Source organism: Molothrus aeneus, unplaced genomic scaffold (assembly GCF_037042795.1).
Source record: "Molothrus aeneus isolate 106 unplaced genomic scaffold, BPBGC_Maene_1.0 scaffold_30, whole genome shotgun sequence".
Lineage (NCBI taxonomy): Eukaryota > Metazoa > Chordata > Aves > Passeriformes > Icteridae > Molothrus > Molothrus aeneus.
Genome location: NW_027098964.1, coordinates 5,752,828 through 5,779,487, shown reverse-complemented (window position 1 = coordinate 5,779,487; position 26,660 = coordinate 5,752,828). Strand labels below are relative to the sequence as shown.

The 26,660-nt window shown below is 53.0% G+C and overlaps 2 protein-coding genes and 1 pseudogene across 3 annotated transcripts in view; all 3 read right to left on the bottom strand.

The window, feature by feature from the left end:
• The window catches only part of LOC136569926 (zinc finger protein 850-like), a 116,760-nt gene extending 110,552 nt beyond the window's left edge, over nt 1-6,208 (bottom strand). Inside the window, exons 1-4 of one of the 2 annotated variants that reach the window (XM_066570278.1) lie at nt 6,106-6,208; nt 4,943-5,271; nt 4,463-4,547; nt 2,209-4,276 (exon numbers count right to left, since the gene is read on the bottom strand). In XM_066570278.1, the coding sequence (XP_066426375.1) occupies nt 3,279-4,276; nt 4,463-4,547; nt 4,943-5,271; nt 6,106-6,208 (1,515 nt within the window). In that variant the 3' untranslated portion in view covers nt 2,209-3,278. Of the gene's footprint in view, nt 1-2,208; nt 4,277-4,462; nt 4,548-4,942; nt 5,272-6,105 lie in introns of those variants that run through there. The other variant, XM_066570279.1, reaches the window with a different exon arrangement.
• Nucleotides 6,209-6,349: 141 nt separating this feature from the next.
• LOC136569924 (zinc finger protein ZFP2-like) lies at nt 6,350-7,399 on the bottom strand (annotated as a pseudogene).
• A 1,869-nt stretch (nt 7,400-9,268) lies between these two features.
• Nucleotides 9,269-26,660, bottom strand: part of LOC136569923 (zinc finger protein 271-like) — a 47,302-nt gene continuing 29,910 nt past the window's right edge. The window contains exons 4-5 of the mRNA XM_066570277.1: nt 10,963-11,239; nt 9,269-9,382 (exon numbers count right to left, since the gene is read on the bottom strand). Coding sequence (XP_066426374.1) covers nt 9,269-9,382; nt 10,963-11,239 — 391 coding nt within the window. The remainder of the gene's footprint in view (nt 9,383-10,962; nt 11,240-26,660) is intronic.

Here is a 26,660-nt window from a genome sequence, read left to right as displayed (position 1 = left end):
CAAATCTAGGGGTTGCAAGAATGGCCATTTTTCCTCTTTCCCTGTAGCCCCGACTATTGTTGTTTCCTTGTCCCCAATTTGTCCTTGCAAATCATTCAATACCGAGTAAGTAGCTCCTGTATCTATTAGAAATTTTACCTTTTTATGTCCTAATTGTATATTTATAACCAGTTCCTTAACTTGTTCTACTGGTTCTATGTCTAGTCAGCTGGTACACTCCCCCAAAACCATCCCCTTGGTAACCTGCTGGAACTGATTGCCCTGGTGAAACTGGTTGTTCAAGTCTGGACATTGTCTCTTCCAATGGCCCTCCCAATTGCAATACGCACATTGATTTAGGTTTAACCCCTGCATAACTGGTCTCCTACCTCGACCATTCCTGTTACGTCCCCTGAAATTTGGGTTCCCTTTTCCTTGTATTACTGCCAAAAGATTCTGCTGCTGCCTTTTAGCTTCTCTTTTGCGATTGTTATATACCTTCCAGGCTACCTCAAGTAGCTTATCCAAATTCCTTAGTTCTTCCCCTTCTAATTTTTGCAATTTTCTACGAATATCGTCCTGTGACTGGCCCAAGAATATGAGAGCGAGCTGAACCTTTGCTTGTTCTGTGTCCATTTGGAGATCTGTATATTTTCTTGCTACCTCCTTAAGCCTCTCCAAAAACACAGTGGGAGATTCCTTCTTTTCCTGACGAACTTCATATAGTTTAGACCAATTTATAGTTTTGGACACAGTATTCTGAACTCCTATTTGGATCCACTCTTGATATTTCCGTAGTCTCCCCATATCGCAAAATAAATTAGGTCCCAATTTGTATCCTCAATTGGGAAATTCTCATCTAAATTCCCTGTTACAAATCCGTTTCTGATGTCCTCTCTTGCCCTCTCTTTGGCTGCCTTAAGTACCATCTCTTTCTCAGTAGAATCCATCAAAGTATCTAATATTACTTGTATGTCATCCCAGTCAGGATTTTGAGTTTTTATAACCATTTTTACTACTCATGCCATTTTATCAGGATTTTCTCTTTAAGTTCCGTCTGATTGTTTCCAAATAACTAAATCTGCAGGAGAGAATGGCACTTTTATAAATACTGGCCCTTCCACTCCTACACCTTGCCGCAAGGGGGCAATTACAGTCCGTTTTTGTCTGCCTATGTCTTTTCTATCCATAACTGGGGCAAGGTTAGACCGACTCCTGGTTCTGTGGGCTACCCCATCGTTGATTCTCTCTCTCTCCTTTCTACCACAGCTAGGTTTTGCTCATCTTCCGAGGAAGAGGGATCAGGTGACGATGGGAGAGGAGGATAAAGAGGGAAGGGTGTACTAGACGAGACAAGTTCAGGACTAGGTGGGGTAGGAGCAGGCAGTGGGATAGGGACAGATGGAACAGGTGGGATAGGGTTAGGTTCTCTTGTTCCTATTGGAGCTACCTGTAAATCAATATCTGTATAATTTTCCCTACTCAGCTTTCTTTCAACGCCAAGTGTTCTAAACAATGTTCCTCACAAACCCCACACTTATTGCTTGCAGATGTTTTTAACCATCATTAATCCACATTCATCCTGCCATTCTGGCTTTCCCCGTAAATAGAAAAACAAATCAACGTATGGAACCTCATCCCATTTTCCTTCTTGTTTACAAAACGACATTAACTGTGAAATAGTGTTATATTGCAGAGTACCGTATTTTGGCCATTTTTAACCATTCTCCAAGGCATATTCTGGCCACCATGTATTAAAATAATCAATCAACTTAGCTTTACGTAATTCTTCCCCAAAATTACCCTGTTTCCAATGTGCTAATAAGCACCCCAAAGGAGAACTTTGCGGGATAGAGGTGTTGCCGCCCAAAATCCCTTTCAGTTTCTCCATTCCAAATATACCACAAATTGCCGAACCCGCAACGCTTTCGCGATTGTCTTATGGAACGGCGCCTAGGCTTGTACCAGCAGGAATTCCTTTAGCCCAACCAAGCGTAGCTTTCGCTGTGTCTCATTGGCAGGCACCCAAACCAAAGTAAAAAGCACCTTACCTTTCTCCCGGGGACGTTGCGAGCGGCAGAAGCGGTCGCGGCCGATCGAGCTCCCCGAGAATCCCTCGGTGCCGGCTGGAGCGTGGTCGAGTCGCGAAACTCGCTTCAGCAGCACCCGCAGGGTCCCATCTGGGTCGCCAAAATGTTAGCATTCAGAAACACATAATCACATAAGCGATTATATGCGGTGCTTTTTATTGAAGAGCTCTGGGAATCGGGGTAGTTTCCACCCAAATCTGATTCCAACCATACATTCGAGGTGAACATGTTTTATACTCTATCATTACCTAACTTTCATGTTAATTATTAAACTTATATTGTTCTATTGTATACACAGATTTTAGCTAAACATAGCCCCCTTTAAATTTCCAACATAGTTTCTCACGATTCTTCTTATGGTTATATAATAATTATATGTAATTACTAAACAATCATCACATCTAACAATTATGTCTTTTATCATAGTGCTTACGCAGATGCACTGATCTGAGAAAACACAAAGCCTAATATTTTCAAAGACTATTTTTAACATTTTCCAGGGCTCCACTATCAGCCTGGCCGCGCTGGAGGGGAGGCTGGGATCTGGGTAGCCAGGCTGGAACACAGCAGCAGCATGCCAGGGGCTGATGGCTTTCACTGCCCTGCCTAGTGGTTGAGGACAAAGTTCAACAGTGGCAGAATCTTTGCCAAGCTGCTAAAAATCCAGCGGTGGAGCCGGCACAGCTCAGCAACTGTGGGTGGGGCTCAGCAATTGTTGCCGCTGCTTGGGGCGTGGTGCTTGGGGCGTGGCGTCCCGGGTCGAGGACGCCTTGGTGGCAGCACCTTTGCCACACGGACCAAGCACATGCACACACCAATGTGGTGGACGGTGAAATGGCCTTTATTAACGGTTTCACGGGGTAATTTATAGCAGGGTTAGCGGTAAAGTAACGGTAAAAGGGGAGGGGTTCCACCTGAGCGTAACATCGCAATATGTTGCGCCTAACATCGCGATATCTTCCCACATTTCCCCCCACTTTTATGACCAGCTAAAAACATAGAAAATGCTAAGGTTAAAACTAACAAGTGGGAAACGTGTAACTGGCAAAATGCACCAAACTTGAACAATGTAACACAACCACAACAAACTTGTAACTGCCCGCAGTCAGGGCAGCAGAAGGGTTTCTCGTCGGTGTGAATGGGCTGGTGCAGGAGGAGAGAGGAGGTGGTCTGAAATCTCTTCTTGCATTGATCACACTCGTAGGGCCTCTACCTAGTGTGGATCCTCTGGTGGACAACAAGGGTGTGGTTGCGCTTGAAGCCCTTCCCGCAGTCGGGGCAGTGGAAGGGCCTCTTGTCTGTGTGAATGCGCTGGTGCTTGACAAGATCGGACTTGCTGTAAAACCTCTTCGAACATTGATCACACTCGTAGGGCCTCTCCCCAGTGTGACTCCTCTGGTGGACCATCAGGCCTGAGCTCTGTGAGAAGCTCTTCCCACACTCGGGACACTCGTAGGGCCTCTCCCCAGTATGGATGCGCCGGTGGCTGATGAGGTGGGAGTTGTTCCTAAAGCCAGTCCCGCAGTCGGGGCAGTGGAAGGGCCTCTCTCCAGTGTGAATGAGCTGGTGACTGAGGAGATGGGAGGACCTGTGAAACCTCTTCTTGCATTTATCACACTGATAGGGCTTCTCCCCAGTGTGAATGCGCCGGTGCCTGTTGAGGGTGGAGATGCGGTTGAAGCGCTTCCCGCAGTTGGGGCAGAGGAAGGGCCTCTCATCTGTGTGTGAGCGCTGGTGCACGATGAGATCACCGCTGCTCAGAAAGCTCTTCTTGCATTGATCACACTTGTAAGGCCTCTCCCCTGTGTGGCTCCTCTGGTGGACAATCAGATTGGAGCTGTGGGTAAAGCCCTTCCCACACTCCCCACACTCATAGGGCCTCTCCCCAGTGTGGATCCTCTGGTGGACAATCAGGCAGGATCTCATCTTGAAGCCCTTCCCACATTCTGAGCACTTGTGGGGTTTCTCCTCATCCTGAAGCTGCTCATCAACCCTCAGCTCCGAGCTCCGACCGCCTCCCCAGCCCAGGGTGGATCTTTCCTCCTCAGATCCCTGTGATCTGCGTCTGCAGCCCCTCCTTGTGAGGGATCTCTGGGGCTTTTCCTCCCCATTGGGTTCCTGCGCTGTGGAGCCACTCAAAACAGCCTCTTCCACGAGGTTCTGCTGTGGGGATTTGTCCTCCCTGCTCTCCATCCTCAGCTCCTGGTCTGGGGGAGGAAGGACAAGGAGAGGATGGGATTTGCCTCCGTGCTACAGGGAAGGGCAAGGAGATGCCCCCAGTGCGTCCCCGGCAGGACAGCTTTGGCAGCAGGGTTGTCCTGCAGCCGGGGGCCGTGCTGGGCTGGGAGATGGAGCAGGAGAGAGGGGGAAAGGGGCACTGACTTCCTCCTCACCTGCCTGGGGCTCCCGGGCCATCTTCCTCTTCCTTGCAGCCTCCTCCTCCTCCTCCATCGGGCCAAGGTTTGTGTACTGGAAATCCTGGTCTTGAGGGAAAACAAGGGCTGAGTGCATTGGGTTTGATGGTCCCGCTGCCCAAGAAGTCAGCACAATTGGAGAAGTCAGCGCCCCTTTCAGCCTCGGGGGGCCCGGAGCCCGCTCACCCCTCCAGGCAGCCGGTTTGTCCCCCGGCTCTGGGATCCCCCCTCTGCGCTCTCCCCGCTTTCCCCCCCGGCTCTGCCGGGTATCCCCAAATGCCTGATCGCCCTGTACCCAGCAGTACCGGGCTATCGCCACGTGGGACGCTCCGACTTTCCTCTAGGGGCATTTCCGGCTCGGCTTTGGGTACAGCAAGAGGCAAACATCCCCTGCCCCACGAAAAACCCTCCCCGAGACCCCCCCGATGGATCCGGGGCGAACTCCCCCATCCCGCTCACCTGCGGCTCCTGGAGGGGGCGATGCAGCAGGAGCCGAGGGAGCTTCGGCCTGAGCGGCGGGGGAAGGCGGCGGGGAAACCAACGTGGTTCTGCTGCTCCTCTTCCTTCCGCTCCTCCTCTTCCTTCCGCTCCTCCTCTTCCTCCTCTGTCCCTCCTCTTCCACCCGCTTTTCTGTCGCTCCCAGCCTGGCCGGGGCAGTGCCGAGCCCCAGAAGCAGCCGCGCTCGGCCCTGGGCGGGTTCCGAAACAACCGCGCCACGCGCGGCAGTGGGAGTGATCCGGGGAGCACCGGGAATGATAGTGAGAATACCAGGAGAGATCCTGAGAGCACTGGGAAGGAATGGGGAGCGCGTTTACTGCCAGTCCCGCTCTTACTGGGAGCACTGGGAGGGAACTGGGAGCAAAAAGCGCCCGGAGGCGGCTGCAGCCGGCGGTGGGCGGGGCCACGATAGAAGGCGTGGTTATGCAAATACAGGAGCGATCGCGCGCTGGGATTGGTCGGCGGGAGCAGCGCGGGGTGTACTCGGTCAAGTGAGGGCCGGGGGGCCGGAGCGATGGCGGCGGCGTCCGGTGAGGGGGGACAGGGAGCGGGAATGGGGACGGGGAAGAGGAATGGGAATGGGGACATGATCAGAAATGGCACCCGGAACTGGAATGGCACAGAGAATGGGGACAGGGACCGGGAATTGGAATATGGGTATGGGACAGGGAATATTGAAATGGAAATATGGGAACAGGAGCGGGACCGTGAATAAGAGAAGGGGAACAGGGACTTGGAATATGGGACAGGGAGAGGGAATGGAACTGGGAATGGGATTCAGACTGGGATGGGAGCAGAATGGTACTGGGGTGACATGGGAATGGATGGCGAGCCAGTGGGGTGACAGCAGGGAGTGGGGGATCCTGGACAGGGGACACTGGCAACCAGGAAAGAGGGACATGGAGACAGTTCCAGGGCAGGGGCTCCTTGATCAGCTGTCCCACAACTTTCACCAGGGTCTCTCAGCACTTCTGCAGCTACTGGGCCTGTTCTGCTAAAGCCCTGAGCAACCCCCAAATTCCTCCCAGGAACCCTCAACTCCCTCGAACCCAGCATGCCCCCCATCCCCTGGAAGATCCCCCCATGTCCCCATCAATGGCTTATTTCAATGTCTTTATTTTTACCTTGGTTTTGGGTGTTTTGAAGGGACAAAGAGAAATGAAAGGAAAATCCAGGCCACAGGGTGCCAGGAGGATGTGAAGCCCCCAGACAGGTGATTTCCAACATGGATTACCGCTACCAGGGATTACCGGGGCTCTGCCCACCGGGGCTCACTGGGGATCATCCAGGGTGGATCCCTCTGTGGGGGATGGAGCTGGAGCAGCGCATGGAGCTGTTCCTGCACTCGTGGCACTCCCAGGGCTGCCCTTAGTGGTGGCTCTGTTGGTGTCTGGTCAAGTTACCGCTCTGAGAGAAGCTCTTCCCACACTGCGCACACTCGTAGGGCCTCTCCCCAGTGTGGATCCTCCAGTGGATGACGAGGGTGCAGTTGCGCTTGAAGCCCTTCCCGCAGTTGGGGCAGCAGAAGGGCCTCTCCTCTGTGTGAATCGTCTGATGTCTGAGGAGATTGAAGCTCTTCAGAAACCTCTTCCTACATTTACCACACTCGTAGGGCCTCTCCACTGTGTGTGTCCTCTGGTATGTGACCAGGGCAGCATGCTTACAGAAGCTCTTCCCACACTCAGGACACTCATAGGGACCTTACCCCATGTGGGTCCTCTGGTGTTTGATCGGGTCAGCATGCTCACAGAAGCTCTTCCCACACTCAGGACACTTGGAGAGCTGTTCCCCTGTGTTTCTCCTCTGGTGTCTGCTCAGTTCGTAGCTCCTTCTGAAGCTCTTCCCACACTGCCCACACTCGTAGGGCCTCTCCCCCGAGTGGATTACCATGTGGACAATAAGGCCGGAGCTATGGCTGAAGCTCTTCCCACGTTCCCCACACTTGTAGGGCCTCTCCCCTGTGTGGCTCCTCTGGTGTTTGATCAGGTCAGCACGCCCGCAGAAGCTCTTCCCACACTGGGGACACTCATAGGGCCGTTCTCCAGTGTGGATCCTCCGGTGTCTGGTCAGTTCGGAGTTCGCCTTGAAGCTCTTCCCACACTCCCCACACTCGTAGGGCCGCTCTGCAGTGGATGATCAGGGCAAATCTCTTACTAAAGCTCTTCCCACATTCTGAGCACTTGTGGGGCTTCTCCCCATCCTGAAACTGCTCATCAACCCCCAGCTCCGAGCTCCGGCTGCCTCCCAGTCCAGGGTGGATCTTTCCTCCTCAGATCCCCATGATCTGTGTTTACAGCCCCTCCTTGTGAGGGATCTCTGGGGCTTTTCCTCCCCGTTGGAGTCCTGCGCTGTGGAGCCACTCAAAACAGCCTCTTCGACGAGGTTCTGCCGTGGGGATTTGTTCTCCCTGGTCTCCATGCTCAGCTCCTGGTCTGGGGGAGGAAGGACAAGGAGAGGATGGGATTTGCCTCCGTGCCACAGGGAAGGGCAAGGAGATGCCCCCAATGCGTCCCCAGCAGGACAGCTTTGGCAGCAGGGTTGTCCTGCAGCCGGGGGCCGTGCTGGGCTGGGAGATGGAGCAGGAGAGAGGGGGAAAGGGGCACTGACTTCCTCCTCACCTGCCTGGGCCTCCCGGGCCATCTTCCTCTTTCTCAAGGCCTCCTCCTTTTCCATCCTGCCAAGGTTTGGGAATAACAAATCCCGCTTTGGGGGGAAAACAAGGCTTACTGAGTTGCGTTTGATGGTCCCGCTGCCCAAGTGCAGCTGGAGAAGTCAGCGCCCCTTTCAGCCTCGGGGGGCCCGGAGCCCGCTCATCCCCAGCCTCCCCCACCTCTCCAGGCAGCCGGTTTGTCCCCCGGCTCCGGGATCGCCCCTCTGCGCTCTCCCTGCTCCGGGGCTCCCGCGTTCCCCCCGGCTCTCCCGGGGATCCCCAAACCCGATACCTCCCTCTCCCCGCCGGTACCGGGCGATCGCCACGTGGGACCCCCCCAAGATCCCTGCAGGGGCATTTCCGGCCCAGCTTTCGCGTCCAGCAAGATCCAAACATTCCCTGTCCCGCAAAAAAACCATCCCGGACACCCCCTATGGATGTGGGAGGAGCTCCCCTATCCCGCTCACCTGCCGCTCTTGGAGTGGGCGATGCTGGCGGAACAGGGGGAGCTGCGGCCGGAGCGGGGAAACCGCGTGGGATTGGGGCTACCCCTCCTCCTCCTCTGTCCCTCTTCCTCCCGCTCCTCCTCCGCTCCCAGCTCGGCCCGGGCAGTGCCGAGTCCCAAAAGCAGCCGCGCTCTGCCCTGGGCGGATTTCAAAGCGGCCCCGTCCCGCGCGGCACTGGGAGCGATACTGAGAGCAGCGGGAAGGAATTGGGAGCGCTTTCCGTGCCAGTCCCGCTCTTACTGGGAGCACTGGGAGGGAACTGGGAGCAAACAGCGCCCGGAGGAGGTGGGCGTGGCCAAACAGAAGGGCGCGGTTATGCAAATAACAGCGATCGCGCGCTGGGATTGGTCGGCGGGAGCAGCGCGGAGTTCGCTCGATTATGTGAGGGCCAGGGCGGCCGGAGCGATGGCGGCGGCGTCCGGTGAGAGGGGACCGGGAACGGGAAATGGGACCGTGAGCGGAAATGGGGACAGGGAGCGGGAACGGGAGTGGGGAGACGGACCGGGAATGCAACGAAAAATGGAGATATGGACAGAGAATGGGGCCAAGAATGGAACCGGGGAAGGGGACAGGGACTAGGGACAGAGACTGGGAATGGGGAACGGGAATGGCACCGGGAATGCGGATAGAGGCCGAAAATGGGGACCGGAAATGGGACCGGGGAAAGGGATAGGGACCAGAGATGGGGACCAGAGATGGGGACAGGGTCCGCAAATGGAGACAAGGACCTGGAACGAGAATATGGGAATGGCACGAGGAACACGGAAACAGCAACCGCAGAGAGAATATGGGCTGGGGATTCGTGCTCCAAAGTGTCCAAGTGAAACCCAGCAGGGGCTGTGAGCTCTGCAGCTGGGCCTCCCCTGGGCTGCTGCGGCCCAGGGCCCAAAGGCGGGAGCTGCAGCCTCGCTCCTGGCTCAAGAACAGGAGCCTCCTCCAGGCCCATGGCCCCTGCATGGCCCCAGCATGAGGGAGGGCTCTGAGGCCCAGCGGCTGCTGGCAGGAGGGGCTGCTCCGGCCAGCTGCGGGCCTCTGAGAAATGCCCAAAGCCTTGTGCTCTCTGCAGCTGGCCAAAGACAGCAGCAGGGCTGAACGGTTCGTGTGGCACAGCCAGCCCGAGCTGTGCAGCCCTCAGGGCCCCACGCGAGAGGCGCCCTCAGCAATGGCACTGGGAATAGCACCGGGAGTACGGGACAGGGCCAGGAATGGGGACAGGGAATGGGGGCAGGGACCGGGAATACGAGACTGGGACCAGAAATGGGTACAGGGAGAGTAATATGGAACCAGGACCGGGAATGGGAAGAGGGACTGGGAATAGAACCTGGAATCAGAATGGAAATAGGAGATAGGGACAGGGAGCAGAACAAGGACCAGGATATTGGGACTGCAACCAGGAATGGGGACAGGGACAGGAATGGGGACAGGGACTGCGATGTGATTGAGAAAATGGGAAAGGGACCTGGAATAGGACTGGGCACGAGAATATTGGAATGGGACAGGGAATATGGAAACAGGAACCAGAGAGAGAATATGGGACAGGGATTAGGAAGATGGTATTGGGATTGGGAACAGGAATACAGGAGTGAGAGTGGGAATGGGAATATGGGAGTGAGACAGGGAATACAGAAATGGAAATGCGGGACCAGTAGTAGGATTGGGAATACGGGAACAGGACGGGGAATATGGGACTGGGAATATGGGAACAGCAATGTAAGGTTGACCCAGGGCCTTTGTGGGGTCTGGTTTGGCAGCTCTGGACTCCCGGGCCTCACTATCTCACAAGGACCAAAGTAAAGGACTGGAGGCGCTCTTCTCCTCGGGCCCAAAAATCCCACCTTAATTGTGGAATCACTCCAGGGAGGCCCAAGAGGGGAAAAGAGATCAAGTGTGTGATCGAGGGTGATTTAAAACCCAGGGAAAGGGGGGCACAGGAGAGAGGCCACGGCCAATGGGATACAACTGATGGGAGGGGCGAGGGGAGGAGTAACCCAGGGCAAGACCACCACCGGGGCTTTGGGGGAGAGGGGTGTGTGCAGGACAAACCATGTGATACAACATAAACTATTCACTGCAAAATAACAAGACCACCCAGTGCAAAACAATAACTAAAGAAACAACTTGATGCAATACAACTAGACAGACAGTACAGGATAGGGACAGGGAATGAGACTGGGGATGGGATTCAGACTGGGATGGAAGCAGAATGGGCCCAAGAGTGGGGTGACAGGGGAATGGGCCAGAGGAAAGGAGGTTGACAGCAGGGACAGGGCAATCCTGCACAGGGAACACCAGGAACCAGGATGGGGGAGATGAGAACAGTCCCAGGGCAGGGGGGGCTTGATCAGCTGCCCCAGAACCGTGACCAGGGCCTCCCAGCACAGCTGCAGCCACTCAGCCTAGGGTGCCCAAAGCCCTGAGCAACTCCCAAATCCCTCCCAGGAACCGTCAAATCCCTTGGACCCAGCATCCCCCACATCTCCTGGAAGATTCCCCCATGTTCCCATCAATGTCTTAGTTCAATGTCTTTATTTTTTTACTCCAGTTTTGGGTGTTTTGAAGGGACAAAGAGAAATGAAAAGAAAACCCAGGCCATGGGGACCCAGGAGGATGTGGAGCCCGCAGGCAGGTGCCTTCCCAACATGGATCATTGGGGCTCTGCCCAGTGGGGGTCACTGGGGATCATCCAGCGTGGATCCTCCCATGGGGCTTGGAGCTGGAGCAGCACATGAAACTCTTCCCACACTCAGGGCACTCTTAGGGTTTCTCTTAGTGGTGGCTCTGTTTGTGTTGGGTTGAGCTACAGCTGTGCCTGAAGGTCTTCCCACCCTCGGGACACTGGTGTGCTGGTGCTTGAGGAGATCCAAACTGCTCCGAGCCTTTTTCCCACACTCACAACACTCATAGGGCTGTTCCCCAGTGTGGACCTTCTGCTGGAAGGTCAGAGTGGATCGAACACTGAAGCTCTTCCCACATTCCAAGCATGTGTAGGGCCGTTCTGTGGTGTGCACCTGCTGGTGGTAGAGGTGGGAGCTGTGCCTGTACCTCTTCCCACATTCCCTACACTCCCAGCGCTGCTCCCCCGTGTGCACCCGAAGGTGGGTGCGGAGATTGAAGCTCTGGCTGAAGCTCTTCCCACATTCCAAGCACTTGTGGGGCTTCTCCTCATCATGAAGTTGCTCCCAGCTCCGAGCTCCGGCCGCCTCCCCAGCCTCAGGTGGGTCTTTCCTCCTCAGATGCCCGTGATCTGCGTCTGCAGCCTCTCCTTATGCTCAATGTCCGGGGCTTTTCCTCCCCGTTAGGTTCCTGTGCTGTGGAGCTGCTCAAAACAGCCTCTTCCACGAGGTTCTGCTGTGGGGATTTGTCCTCCCTGCTCTCCATCCTCAGCTCCTGGTCTGGGGGAGGAAGGACAAGGAGAGGATGGGATTTGCCTCTGTTCCACAGGGAAGGGCAAGGAGATGCCCCCAGTGCGTCCCCAGCAGGACAGCTTTGGCAGCAGGGTTGTCCTGCAGCCGGGGGCTGTGCTGGGCTGGGAGATGGAGCAGGAGAGAGGGGGAAAGGGGCACTGACTTCCTCCTCACCTGCCTGGGGCTCCTGGGCCATCTTCCTCTTCCTTGCAGCCTCCTCCTCCTCCTGCATTGGGCCAAGGTTTGGGAATGGGAAATCCTGGTTTGGGTGAAAACAAGGTGTGAGAGCTGGGGATTCCTCCTGCCCAAGCCCATCTCTAGAAGTCACAGGAGCAGGGATTGAGCTGGGAGAGGCCGGGATGGGCAGCGTGAGGCTCTTGGCTGCTCCCATCTGATGAGGGTGGGGGGAATCCGCCCTGGGGAATAGGAGAGGCAAACTGGGAAAACTGTGGGCTGCAAATCCACACTTGGGCTTGGTGGGGACCCTGGGTAGGAAATTCCATCCCTTTGGGCTGATGCCCGAAATATAAGCTGGAAATAAATCCCCACAGAGGGGTGGTTTTAGATGTCACATGCTGTGGTATATTCATACAGTAGGTGTTGCTCAGTGTCACTGTGTCACTACAACATCATCACCTACCTGCCAGAACTCATTTACATTGTATGATCTCATGGTTATTAGATAGTTCTTCTGCACTGCACTTGCACTTGCACTTTCCTAATTCGGGGTCTGTCAGGAGTCTGTGATTGTCCTGGTTTTGCGGGGGGGGCATTTTAGGAAAGGCTTCCAAGGCCTTCTTCACATCTGAAGCTTTCAACTTTGTCTTTGGAGCATGTGCAGTTATGGTGCTCCTTGGTGTGTCTGATCCTAACCAGCTTAAATTCTTTGTGTTTGTGGCTCATTGGCTTTGCACAGTTTCTCATTAGTACTATCCCTATCTATTTCTGAAGCTCTCCACTTGGCGATTTTTTTTCTTCTTTTTTCTGTCTATTTAGCATTAAGCAACTAGTTAACCATATACAAGCCATTGCATTGTAGGAAGTTATTTATATCAGGTTATATAGGAACAAAAAACCACATATATATATTTATATAGATATATAAAAAGTAATGATTTAGGTCCTATTGTTATCAGGTTATATAGATCTATCAGGTTATACTGATATCTTATAACTCAAGCTGTATCATCACTTTGTAACTTTGATCTAAGTTCTGTGGGCATCAGGGCTCTTCCCAAAGGCCTGGAGGTGTTGGAGCAGGGACTGCAGAGATGGGTGAGGGATCCCAAGAGTGACATTTTGGGGGTAGGATCCATGGGGATGGGAATGTCCCGGGGCAGGGTAAAACTTGAGCCAGGTGTGCAGGGCAGGACCTTGCCCTGACCCCAAGCACTGTCCCAGCTGCAGGATCTGCTTCCCATCAGCCTCTTCCTCCTGTGGCCCCAGGCCCAGCTTGGTGCTGGACAAAGGGGCTGGGCCAGGGACATCCCCTGGTGGGGGCTGTGCACTCCCTGTGCCCCCTCCCCAAATTCCCTCCTGGGGGAGCAGGAGCTGGGGCAGGAGCCCTGTGGGGAGGGACAAGGGGGTGACACCAGGATGGGAGGGTCACACATGGCCCAGGGGGATCCCCCCTCACTCCCAGGGTGCCAGGAAGACAAACCCCTACACAGAACCCCTGTCCCCCAGCAGCACCTTGTGGGCAGGGTCTGGTGGCACCTCTGGGGGGTCATGACTGCCCCAAAACCCCCTCCCAGCCCCACAGCCACTCCCAGCCCCCTCAAACCACCCCACAGGTCCTGGCTGCCCCCCCACCCCCAAACCACTCCATGCACTATGAATGGCCATAAGATCCATCAAAATTCTTTTCCACCCCTCCAAAGACCCAAATTCTCTCCAAGCTGCACAGCCCTTCCAGAACTCCCAAAACTCCCCCACAAACCCCTCCAAAACCCCTTAAACCCCCTCCCAGCACCAGAAATGCCCCTAAGAGCCAACAAAACCCCCTTTCAGTCTTCTCAGCATTCCCTAATCCCCCTCCCATCTCCACATAGCACTGACCAGGAGAGGTTTGTGGACAGGAACATCCACAGCTGGGAGCAGCTCAGGCACTTCATCACCATTTTAGGCACTTCCATCCCTTTGGGCTCTTCCCAGAGGCCTGCAGATGTTGGAGAGGGGACTGCAGGGAGGGATGAGGGATGCCAAGAGCTGGGTTTTGGGCACAGGAGGAGGGGCTGTGTGAGCCACTTGCTGGGGTGTCGATCTGGAGGCTTCCCTGGTGATCCCAGGGCCCCAGGCTGCAGAGCTGTCACCACCTCCTACTTGGGGTGGTGGCTCTGGTGGGACCTCTGTTCCTTGGGGCTCTTCCTGCAGCCAGAGAACTTGTAGGGACCCTCCTCTGGGTGGGTCCTCCAGGTGTTCCATGAGCTTTGCTCCATGAGCTCCTACTATAATTGACTGGGCTCTCCTGGGATCATATGGAGATCATACTGGGAGTGACTGGGAATGACTCCAAGCATGCTGAGGGCAACTGGGATATACTGGGAGTGTCTGTAGCCCTATTGGGGGTGGCGGGGAGCACACTGGGAGCAACAGGGACCATGCTGGAGGCAACTGGGAGCAAGTCTGGGTGTACACAGAGGGCAACTGGGCATGACTGGGACCCTGGTGGCAGAGACAGGGATCATACAGGGAGTGACTGGGACTATAGTAGAGGCCACTGGTATCACACTGGGAGCAACAGGGAGCAATTGGAACCATGCTGAGGGCAAGAGGGATCATACTGGGAGTGACTGGGCTCTGGGAAGCACAGGATGGCGAGGAGCAGGAGGACAACTCCCATCCCAGCCCCACAAATAACCCCTATTCCTGTGGATCCCCCAGCCCCTGGCTCCCCCAGCTCACCCCTGCTCTGACTGTTCTGGACTTGCAGCAGCTCCAGGTCAGTGGAGGATGTGCTGGGTGCACCCACCAGGCTGGCTCTGGAACTCCCAATATTCTGGCTCAAATCTGGCCCTGCTCAAAGGGGGTCCCAGCCAGGTCCATGCAAAGGTGGGTGAGGAGGCTGGAGCACTGACTGAAGCTGTTCCCACATTCCAAGCACTTGTAGGGCTTCTCCCTGCCATGAAGGTGCTCAGGAACCACCAGCTCCAAGCTGCACCTGGATCTCTGGCTGCTTTCCCAGCCCAGGGTGGGTCTTTCCTCCTCACGGCTTCCTGGGCTGGGTTTGCAGCCCCTCTTCATGTGAGATCTCCTGAGCTTTTTCTCCCCATTGAATTCCTGCAGTTGAGCCTCTCAGAACAGCCTCTTCCACGAGGTTCTGCTGTGGGGATTTGTCCTCCCTGCTCTCCATCCTCAGCTCCTTGTATGAGGGAGGAAGGACAAGGAGAGAAAGGAACAAGAAAAAGGAAGGAAAAAACCCCAGAAAGACAGAAGGAAGGAAGGAGAGAAGGAGATTTATTTTTGTGCCACAGCAAAAGAGAAAGAGATTTCTCCAATCCACTCTCGGCAGGATGGGGTTGGCAGCAGGGTTGTCCTGCAGCCGGGGGCCGTGCTGGGCTGGGAGATGGAGCAGGAGAGAGGGGAAAAGAGGCACTGACTTCTTCCTCACCTGCCTGGGGCTTCCAGGGCATCTTCATCTTCCTCATGCTCTCCTCCTCCATCTGGTCAAACTTTGGGAACTGAAATTCCTTTTTTGGGGGGAAAAACAAGGTGTGAGTGTGTTGGCTTGGGTGTTCCTCCTGCCCAATCCCATCTCCAGAAGTCACCAGGTGTCTGGTGTCCATAAAAACCTCCAGACCACCAAGGTTCAGCCACCCTCATAAAAACCCAAACCACCAAGATTCACCATACAACCATTCACCCAGGAGTTCCCCTGCTACTTTGGGGTTCAGGGGTCCCTCTTGTCTGGCCTTCTGCGGCTCCAGTGTATATTGGTATCCCCTCTCTCTGGGCTGCAGGGCTCCTGGCAATCCCAGAGGTTCCCTTCCCTGGGCTCCCCAGGTGGGTGTCAGAGGGGCTCCAGGGGTACCAGCTGTGCGGGGTCCCCGTTTCAGGGCCCCGGGGTACCCATGGGTCTCCCTTGTCCATGGTCCCAACATCTCCAGTGTGAAAAGTGCATATTATATGGCTCTACGCAGATATTTAGCATATGGATTTTGATGTATTGATTAGTAGTGCTGTATTAACATTTTAATAATATATGTAGTCTTGTAATTAAAAGGTAACTTTTGTAGTTAAAATAAGAACTATGTTAGTGGGATTTTTTAAGAAAGGAATGAGGCACTCGCACCAGATAGCAGCCCCAGGACACCTAAATCTTTCAGAGAAAAAGAATTTATTGCCCTCTTATCAGAAGAAACGAACTTCGTCCCGCCTCCAAGGCGCTGTTAGGATTAGAAGGAAGAAGTTGATGATGACCAGACAGAATCCTGTATTTGAATGGAATTTATGCATCATGTATGAAGTGGATGAATATGCAACAGGCTATTGCTTTTAAGGGTTAATCCTCTGTTAACCCGTGTCCTTTTTCGGTCTTGTGCTGCCCAGAAAAAGGTACCCGGACGTCTGTAACTCTTTGTGTTTATTGTCTCATATTCTCCTAATTCAACTTGTCCAAATTATTATTACTCTAATTGTATTACTATTTTTATAACCATTTTGTTACTATTAAACTTTTAAAATTTTGAAAACAAGTGATTGTCGTTTTTCTCATCTAGTCTGCCGGGCTTCCCCCTATCCGGGCCCCACGTTCCAGGCTCCCGGGGGTCCCCCTTATCGGGATGTGCGACCCCGCAGGCTGCAGAGGCTCCCCCAGCTCCGGTGCCGCCCTCTCCGCTCTCCCAGCCCCAGCCCCGCCGGTCCCGGGCGATCCCCCCGTGGCTCGGGGCTGACGATGCAGCGCCTGCCCCGGGCAGCCCAACCACCACCGCGGCAGGGTCCCACGCACCCCCGGCCCAGCGCCGGGGCTCTGCCGGCAGCCAACGCTGAGACCCCCAAAATTCTGTCCCGGAGCCGCTGGGCGGGCTCCCGGCCCCGAGCAGAGAGCTCTGCCCAGGGGCTCCCGGGGAAAGGCGGCGGCGCTCGGCAGCGGCCCCAGCCCGCCCGGCCTGCGGGAATTCCCCCACATCGGCACAAAATCTTGCCCCAGAGGAGGCCCTTGGAACACCTGCCTGCGGCTCCTCCCTGCCCCGGAGATCCTGGGAGCTTCCCCGCTGTTGCAGGCGGGGATTTGGACCAGGGAGGCTCTGCGGGTCCCCCTGGGCTGTGCCCCCTCCCCGCCCGTGCCGGCCCCGGTGAATCGGTAAAACCAAAAGTCGTGGGCAAAAACTCTCTAACTCAAAGTCAAAGTTAGAAAGTGGTGTGTTTATTGCGCCCGCGGGTGGCACGGGCAGGGTCGTCCCTGAAATGTGTGACTGCGCCACACAAGGATTTTTGCCTTCTATTTATTTCCCAAAAAGAATACATATGCATAACCCCAGCACCTCCCATGCCCGCTTTTGTGAAATACAAAGCTGTGTTTCGTGTCAGGTACACACAGGCAACGTATGTATTTGTGATTGTGATATGTGCGGACACTGACCATGGGACAGTTATAAAGATGAATTCTAATAAATAACTGAGGAAGTAAAGCATGGAAGAAGGCCTTTGAACCTATCCTTTGTTTGCAATTAACCTTTATAAGTCTTAATTTGATTTAGGAGCTTCTGAATTAAAGCTTTAAGGATGTTGCTTTTTGACTTTTTTTTGACAAGGAACTTTTGCTTGTAGCTAAGCCTGAAAGAGTTTTGCAATAATGACCTTTTGAAGTATAATTTTAGAATATTGCTTGTAGTAAGAATCTTTGAAACTATAGCTTTAGAATATATAAAAAGGAAACATGCTTATCTCATGCCTTAACAAAACAGTGAAAAGCATCTTGAGAAAGGAAGATGAACATCCACTCAATGATTAATAGTTTCGACCAAGGGAAGCTGGACATCACTGTTATGAGATTTATAGTCCTTGCAATAAAAAGGTGGACCCACATCTGGAAACTGGAACCCCATCAGCTGGGATACTTCTTTCTTCTTTCAGAAGCTGGACCACCATCATCTGGGGATACTCCTTTCTGGGATACATCCTGAGAAAAACTAAATCACAATAGTGTATAGAATTGTGACATAAATATTGGGAATACAAACTGCTGATGAGTACCCCTATAAATACCTGTAAGCCTCAACTATCGGTGTGCAGTTGGAGGGAAAACTTCCCCCACTTTACCCAGCGCTGTATTGCTCATGCTTTACCATATTAATTAATAAATTGATTGCTGCTTGAATATTGACCTAGTCAAGCTTCTCATTTATAACACTTTGTATTAAAATGAGGTTATTAGTCCTTCATGAGTGCACAATTCTTCTCTTGAATGGGTCGGTGGTCTCGAATTGGGTCAGTGGTCCCAGGGAAGAAGACAGGACGGTCTTCGTCAGGTCCCTGTGACCCTCTGGCAGGATCCAAGGCCCCCTGCTTCCTGATGGATTGACACAGGGTCCAGGTGCTGGGCATTGTTCTACTGGTTTCAATATGTTCCTATAATGGTTCACTTGCTCCACTTCCTTCAACAAATGAGCTCATAATATAACAATGAGCTTTAGTTTAAGCATCTAGTAATCATTAACCTATCATTGGTTTATCTAACTTCAATATGAATTGGTCCTAACTCTCAGCTAAAATCTTACATTTTTAAAATCGTGATTCACCGGTGCTGATGTTTGGCCCAGGCTCTCTGGCTGTCCCCAGCTCCCGCAGGATCCCAGCACGACCGGGCCCCGAGCCCCTGCTCAGCCAAGGGTCAGTGTCCATCGCCAGCCCCTTGCCATGGGCTCCGGCCACTGCCCACCCCGGCACAACCTGCATCTCCCAGGGCAGCTTGCTCCAGCCGGCCACTGGAGGTTCTGCAACGAGGCAGAATATTCAGTTCATGGAATCTTTGTTATCTCTGCTTACAAGTGCAAAACCAGCTGCTGCTGAGACAATCCTATCTCTGAGTGAAGGCTTCTCACCTGTTATAGATACATATTATAATATTGGCTTTTTGCAAACAAAAAATGGATTTTATATGTGTAATGTTAAAGTAACTTTGTTATACAGTTTTTATTTCTGTTGTTAATTAAGCTTAGACATAGAAGTGAAATAGCTATGCTTCTGTTAAAATGCCTGCTTGGATGGGATAACATCCAATGAACATAGGATGAGGACACCTGCTACAGATACGTCAAATATCAGCACTCACTGTATGAAGACAGTGTGGACCAAGATCCAAAAACTGGAGGTGATAAAAAAAGGACTAAAATCACAACCAAGGAATCTGCATGCTCTAAAAAGGCGGACCCAAGGAGGAGCCATGCTAAATAATTCTTGGAACATGTAAACTGGTTTGGGGGAAAAGTTTACTATGCATAAGGATCTATGAATATGCAACAGGCTGATGTAATGGAAAAGGTATTTAAGGGGTATCCCCAAAGATAACAGGGTGGTCTTGGCTGAGTGCCAAGATGCACCCAGCCATAATACCCTTTGCTCTATGGTCCCTGTCTCCTATTGTCCTTTATTAAACTTTTCAAATTTTCACAGGACAGTGACCGTGTTTTTCACACCACCCAAAATGCTGCATTCAGTTCTGACACACCATTAAGAAATCCAAGAGCAAACTGAAAGCTGACTACAGAATCTTGCAAAATCAGATCCAGGAACATTTTGTTTTAAAATCTCAAATACTAACAGAATCTGAGAAACATTACAAAACAAGCTTCCAGCACCGGGACTAGAAGAGTTCAGGCAATGCATTTGATTGGAATGAGCCCTCTCTTTCTGACATGTGAGCAATGCCATTGAATTTCCTAAACCGGGGAAATGGGGAGCCCTGGCAGCAGCAGCTTCGCACACAGCAATGACACAGAACAGGGCAGGGCAAGCAGCTGCCAAATTTATAACTTCTACTTGCAATTAAGAACTTTGGTTTCATATTCTACTATAGCCACTATAATATAGAGTCAAAAAATTAAAAATACTAGTAACAAATATAGTAACTGTAATGTTAATATCAAAAATAGAGATAATAGCAATAATAAGAATGAATAAGAGTAATAAAACCCGACTATACTTATACTAGGTTTGCATGGCCAGGTTTTGGTAAGTGGGGTGGCCTAGGAGCACCTTCTGTGAGAGGATGATGGAAGCAGCTGCTCCTCCATGTCCCACAGAGGCAATTCCAGCTGGCTCCAGGACAGACCAGCCGCTGGCCAAGGCTGGGCCAGTTAGAAATGGTGGTAACACCTTTGGGATAAGAGATTTATGAAAATCAGTTATCATGTAGTTGTAGCTGTGACCAGGGTGAGAACATGTGAGAGAGGAACAACTCTGCACACCCCCAGGGCAGGGCAGGAGGAGAGGCAGGAGCTGCTCCAGGGGCTGGAGCTGATTGCCCTGAGATTCCCTGGGCAGCCCCTGGGGAGGCAGCTCCGACCCTGCAGCCCATGGAGGGCACAGAGAGCAGAGATGCACCTGCAGCACCTGGAGGAGCCCGTGCTGGAGCAGGGGGTGCCTGAGCAGGGGCTGTGACCCCATGAGAAACCTGTGCTGGAGCAGGGACCTGCAAACCCATGGAGAGAGGAGCCCACACTGGAGCAGGGTCCTTCCATGTGAGACAATGGGGGAGTGAGCCACGTTGCAGCAGTTTGTGAAGAGCTGCTGTCCCTGAGATGAACTCACCTTGGAGGAGTTCATGGAGAAGTGTCTCCAGGAGGGACCCCAGGGTGCAGCAGGAGAACGACTCCTCTCCTCGAGCAGCAGGAGAAACAACAGGCGATGAACTGAGCAGAACCCCCATTGCCTGTCTCCCTGCACCCACTGGGGGAGGAGGTAGAGCTGGGAGGGAGGGAGGGATGGGCAGAAGGTGTTTTTAAAGCTTTATTTTACTTCTCACTATCCTGCTCTGATTGATAGCAATAAATTCAATTAATGTCTCTAATTTTGAACTGTTTTGCCCATGATTAATAACCTCTCATTGGCATTATTATAAAGCAGAGCAATAGGGCTCAGGAGCTCAGTCCCTGAGTAGGGACCGGGTGCCCGAAGCTAGCTCGCTCATGCCAACGCCGCGGGGCTGCCATCTAGCAGGCATGGTAATTATCAGCTCTATAGAGATTGCAAGCTCTTAGGGTTTCAGCTTTGCTTGCTAGGTAGTGGTGCCCTGGGCTGGAGGCTGCAGCAGACGGAGAGAGAGGAGAAGGAGAAGGCGCAGGCTGTTCCACGGAGATGGCTTTATTTGGGGAGGTCCGTGAAGGGTCTCTGCTCTTCTTCTTTCTCCCCTAATGGGGTACAGTATGCTTCTTTTATAGGGTTGGAAAGGATCCAAGCTTGACCAATGGTAAGGGGTTAACATGACATTGCCTTATAGGGTTACACAGATAGGTTAAGGGCGGAGAACAGGGAAACGGGAAATTTCTTTTGCTGTTTCAGCATTCCTATTGTTCATATTCTCCATGGTGCTTTTCCTAAATCTATGGGGTTTACTACACATGATGGCATTTGCTGAGTGATCTGTCCCAGTCCTTAACTCAACCCATGAAGACTTCATTCTATTTTCTCTCTCCTCTTCATCTCTGGAGGGGAATGAGAGCAGCTTTGGTGGGTGCCTGACATCCATCTCTGCTCCTTGTGATGTCACAGGCCCTATGAGTGTCCCGAGTGTGGGAAGAGCTTCTGCCAGAGCTCAGCCTTGACCCAACACCAATGGAGGCACCACTAAGGGAAGCCCTATAAGTGCCCTGAGTGCAGGAAGAGCTCCGTGCACTGCTCCAGCTCCATCCCCCATGGGACAGTCCATGCTGGATGATCCCCAATGACCTGAGGTGGGCAGAGCCCTGGTGATCCTTGGTGCTGGTGATCCATTTTGGGAAGACACCTGCCTGGGGGCTCCAATTCTTCCTGGCTCCCTGTACCCTTGATTTTCTTTTAATTTCTCTTTGTCCTTTCAAAAAAACTGGGTAAAAATAAAGATGTTGACCTAAGGCAAGGATGGGGACATGTTGTTGTTCTATTATTTCTCTAGAGTCTCATATTGCTGTTATCAGACTTCTAAAGTCCATACCTCTTTGGTATATTCTCATGGCTGCAGATCTTCACTGACTCCTTCTGCATGCTGTTCTCTCTCAGGTCAGGGCTCCTCCAAGGCTCTCCCTGACTGGCTAACCCGCCCCCTTTTATCCCAGTTATCTTCATTACTCACAGCTGCAGCCCAGTTAAGGACATCGCAGCTGCAGCCCATCAAGGGCAGCCAGGACCTCTGGGGCAAAGCCTCTATACAAATATTCAAATACAAATATTCAAATACAATTCATTTCCTCTACTATAGGGACATGGAGGAATCTTGCAGGGGATGTGGGGGATGCTGGGTTCGAGGGAGCTGAGGGTCCCTGGGAGGGACTTGGGGGTTGCTCAGGCATCCCCAAGTTGGGGGATTGCTACCAACACCCTGACCAACAGGGTGTCAGGTTGTGCTCTGACTCTGTCAGCATTGTTTTGTATTACTGCATTGTTTATTTTATTTTTTAAAATGTTCTTCCCTATTAAAAACTGTTATTCCTGCTTCCATATCTTTGCCTGAGAGCCTCCCCCCTTAATTTCAAATTTATAACAATTCGGAGCAGAGGGATTTCCATTTTCTATTTCAGGGAACGCTTCTGCCTTCCTCAGCAGACACCTGTCTTTTCAAAACAAGATAAGTGGTCTTGTTGTTAGGGATGTTATGAATAAGAAGCTTGACTAGGCCAATATTCAAACAGCAATCAATTTATTAATTAATATGGTAAAGTATGAGCAATACAACGCTGGGTACAGTGGAGGAAGTTTTCCCTCCAACTGCACATCGATAATTGATGCTTACAGGTATTTATAGGGGTACTCATCAGCTTTTTTCAACAGTTCCAATTTCCAACTTTTACTCATCAGCAATTTTTATTCCAAATTATTACATCACAATTCTATACACTATTGTGATCTTAGTTTCTCAGGATGTATCTCAAAAGGAGGATCCCAGATGGTGGCAGTCCAGTTTCTGAAAGAAGAAAGACGAATCCCACCTGGTGGAGTCCAGTTCCCCAGATGTGGGTCCACCTTTTAATTGCAGAGACTATCAATCTAACAACAGTGATGCCCAGCTTCCCTTTGGTTGAAACCATAAATCCTTGAGGTGATGTTCATCTTCCTTTCTCAAGCTGTTTTTCTCTGCTTCCATAAGGCATGAGATAAGCATATTTCCTATATATATATTCTAAAGCTATAGTTTCAAGGATACAAGTAATATTCTAAAATTATACTTCAAAAGGTTATTATTGCAGAGCTTTTTTATGGATTAAATGCAAGCAAAAAGCAACATCCTTAACACCTTAATTCTAATGCTCCTAAATCAACCAGGGTTACTTGCAAACAAAAGATAGGTTCAAAGGCCTTTTTCCATGCTTTATTTTCATCAGTTATTATTTGCATTCGCAACTATCCCATTGTTGATGTCCACACATTTCGCATTTGCAAGTACACACTTCGCCTGTTTGTACCTGACACGAAACACAGCTTTGTATTTCACAGGGAACAGAGGGGATGGGGGGATCCTCGGCCTGGAAATCGAGTTCCAGGGGTGTCCTGTGGCACAGAAATAGTGAATCAGGGGGTTTCCTGTATGGGAAATGTGGCTTCAGAGAAATCCCCTTCCTGGAAATGGGGGTTCAGAGGGGTCCTGGTGCCTGCAAATGGAGGTTCAGAGAGGTGCTGATGCCCAGAAATGGGGATTCAGGAATGTACTTGTGCCTGATAAGAAGTAACAGGGGGTCCTTGCACTGGGCAGGGGGGTGCAGTGAGTAGCCAGGAATGGTGGTTGAGGGAGGTTCAGCGTGGTCCTGGGGCCAGATAAAGAACATGGGGGTCCTGGTGCTGGGGAAGCGGATTCAGGGAGGTCACAGTATGCAGGAATGGGGGTGGATGCTGTTCAAGTGCCCGGAAATGGAAGTTCAGGGGGTTCCCAGTGCCCGGAAATTGCGGTTCGGGGGATTCCGGCTGTCGAGGGTCCCCCTCACCTCTCACCGCCCCCCCCAAGCCCCCCAGGAGCGCCCCCAGCCCCAGCGCTGGAGCCAATCCGCTGCTCCGCTACGGCCCCGCCCCCAGAGCCGCCATTAACGCTGCTCTTTCCTGCCCGCCAATGGTATACCGAGGATTCTGTGACGTCACCGGTCTCCGGGCAGATCGCGGCGGCGCAGAGCGGGGAACGCGGAACCGACGGTGCCCGAGGAATTCCAGGGAATTCCCCGGGATCCCCCCTGGCATCTCCCGGGACCCTCCTCGGCCGTGCTGAACTCGCTGGACCTGCGCTCAAACTCTGCCTGGAGCCCGCTGGCGGAGCAGGACTGGGCGCTGGGACCCCGATCCCTGATCCACAGTCTCCTCTCTCTCTCCTCTGTTCTCTCCCTTTCCTCCAGGTGATCATAAACCCCAGAGCAGCTGCAGAGCCCCGTGCCCAGGCCGGGTTTCCCAGCAAAGGGAGGCCTGGGGCTGAGGTGCCCCGGGCTGGCCGGGAATGGGGCTCCGGGGGTCCCCGGGCTCACGGAAATGGGGGATCCAGGGGCTGCCAGAGGAGGAGAGCTGGGAAAAGGGGTGCAGGGGGTGTTGGTGCAGGATAAGGGGGTGCAGGGGATCCCGCAGCTGGGCAAGGAGATGTGGGGGCGTCCCAGTGCCCAGGAATGGGGATTCAAGGAGGTCCCAGGGGGGCTCCCCAAAGCCCCTCCCAGGGGGGAGCAGGAGCTGGGTCAGGACTCTAGGGAGAGAAAAGGGGGTGTCCCCAGCATGGGGGCACATGGGGGAGTCACAAGCGCTCCCCAGGGGGACAGGACCCCCAGGGGACCCCCCTCACCTTCTCCCGTAGTGGAGGCCGAGCCCCAGCCAAGGCAGACAAAGCCCAACACGAAGCCCCCGAGCCCCGGCAGCACCTTGGGTGTGGGTGTGACAGGCTGGTCAGAGAGCGAGAAAACCAGGTAAGTTTTTTCACAGCTGACTTGTGAGACTTTTAGGGAGTTGTAGGGACACGATGATGGCTTGTTATTATAAACAACCTGCAGGTGGTGTTTTCCTACTCTCTGTTTTCCTGTTTTTCTCAAGGATTGTTTCTAAGAAAGGTGTTTTTGTTAATTAGCCAGTCAGGTGAAATGTATTGATTGATTGACCAATCTGGTCTGAATGTATGGGCACAGTCTATAAAAAGAGAGAATTTTCATATTAAAACTACTGCTGTGCAAAGCAGCCTTCTTGTGAGTCTGTGCCGCTTCCTTACTCAGCAGCGACACTTGGGGGGCGTCCAGCGGCAGCTCCGGGGCCGGGAGGGGCAGGATCCGGGAAACGGCGGTGGCTGCTGGGAAGGGACTGGCATGGACTGGGACAGGCTGGGATACACTGGGGTACACCGGGATACACTGGGATACACTGGGATACATCAGGATACACCAGGACTGGGACCCACTGGGAGCAGGATCAGGGCACACTGGGAACCAGCAGGACCAGAGCTTGGGCAACAGGGATCATAGTGGGACCAACTGGCATTGCCTGGTACTGACTGGGATCATACTGGTGGAAACTGGAACCTTACTGGGACATGTGGCTGTGACTATGAGTATGCTGAGGGCAACTGGGATATACTGGGAGTGTCTGTAACCAGACTTAGGGTGACTGGGAACGCACTGAGAGCGACTGGCAGTGACCGGGTCTACACTGGGAGCAACTGGGATTGACTGGGACCATGCTCAGGGAGATTGGGATCCCACTGGGATCATCCTTGGAATGACTGGGTCTATGCTAGGGGCAAATGAGGTCATACTGGGGCTGAGGGCAACTGGGACCATATTGGGGCAACTGAGACATACAGGGAGTGACAGGAATCATGCTGGAGGTGACTGGGGTGATTGTGAGCAACTGGAATCATGCTGGAAGCTACTGGGAGTGAGTGGAGACACACTGGGGGAACTGGGATATACTGGGAGTGATGGGGAGTGACTGGGATCACAGAGGAACCATAAAGGAAGTTACTGGAGTAATACTGTGAGTAGCTGGGAGTGACTGGGACCATGCTGGGAGTGGCTGGAACTATACCAGGGGTGAATGGAAAGCCCAGGGACCATGCTGGGATCATACTGGGGTGACTGAGAGTGACCTGGGGACAACTGGCCCAGCTGGGGCTCAGGATTTTCTCCCGAGGGTTGCCCCAGGTCCTACAGAGCTGAGGGACAGGGGACAGCCAGGGAACACGGCCTGGCCGAGGGACACTGAGCTCCAGCACTTTGGGCTGTTGCCCTTGGGCTCCCAGCAGAGGCCCAGGGGCAAAATCCCCTCCAGGAACCATTGTTTGCTTTAAGCTTTGCTCTGGAACATTCCCCAGGAGCCCCTGCAGTGGCTGCAGCCCGGCCGGGTGCCCGGGGCCACCAAAGCCACTCCGGCCATGCCCTCCTGCCCCGGGCAGGGCACAGAACAGCCAAGGAAAGGCTCGTGCTGGGCTCAGGGCAGGGACAGGGCACTCCCCTGGTGCTGCCACGGGCACAGCAGAGCCAGCCTGGGCAAAGGATTGGGATTGATGTCCCATGGAACCCCAGCAGGGATTAGGTCTCATTTCACTGCTCTCATTGGATTGGTCATCAATTCAAATCATTTCCCCATGGAATTCCCATGGCAGTGGGTTGGGAGGGATCCATCTATGGAATTCTCACCTGAGTGGGATGAGAGTGAGATTCGGCCATAGAAATTCCATGGGAATTCCTGCATTCCAAGTCTCCCATTCCTGAATCCCACACTCCCTTAGGAATTCCCCTCCCACACCCACCTTTGTGCTCCAGAGCCTCCAACCATAGAGCTCCATTTGGGAGCTCTTCCCCACAGGTGTATCCCAGGTAATGCTTCATTCACTGCACCATGATCCCTTTGGATTCCCAGCACCTCTGGGTGATCCAGGTGGCACCGTCAGACACTGCAAAGCTCCCGGGTCCCAGCTGGAAGGAGATGAAATCCCACCCCTTATGGCCATACCAGTGGGATCCATGGGTGCT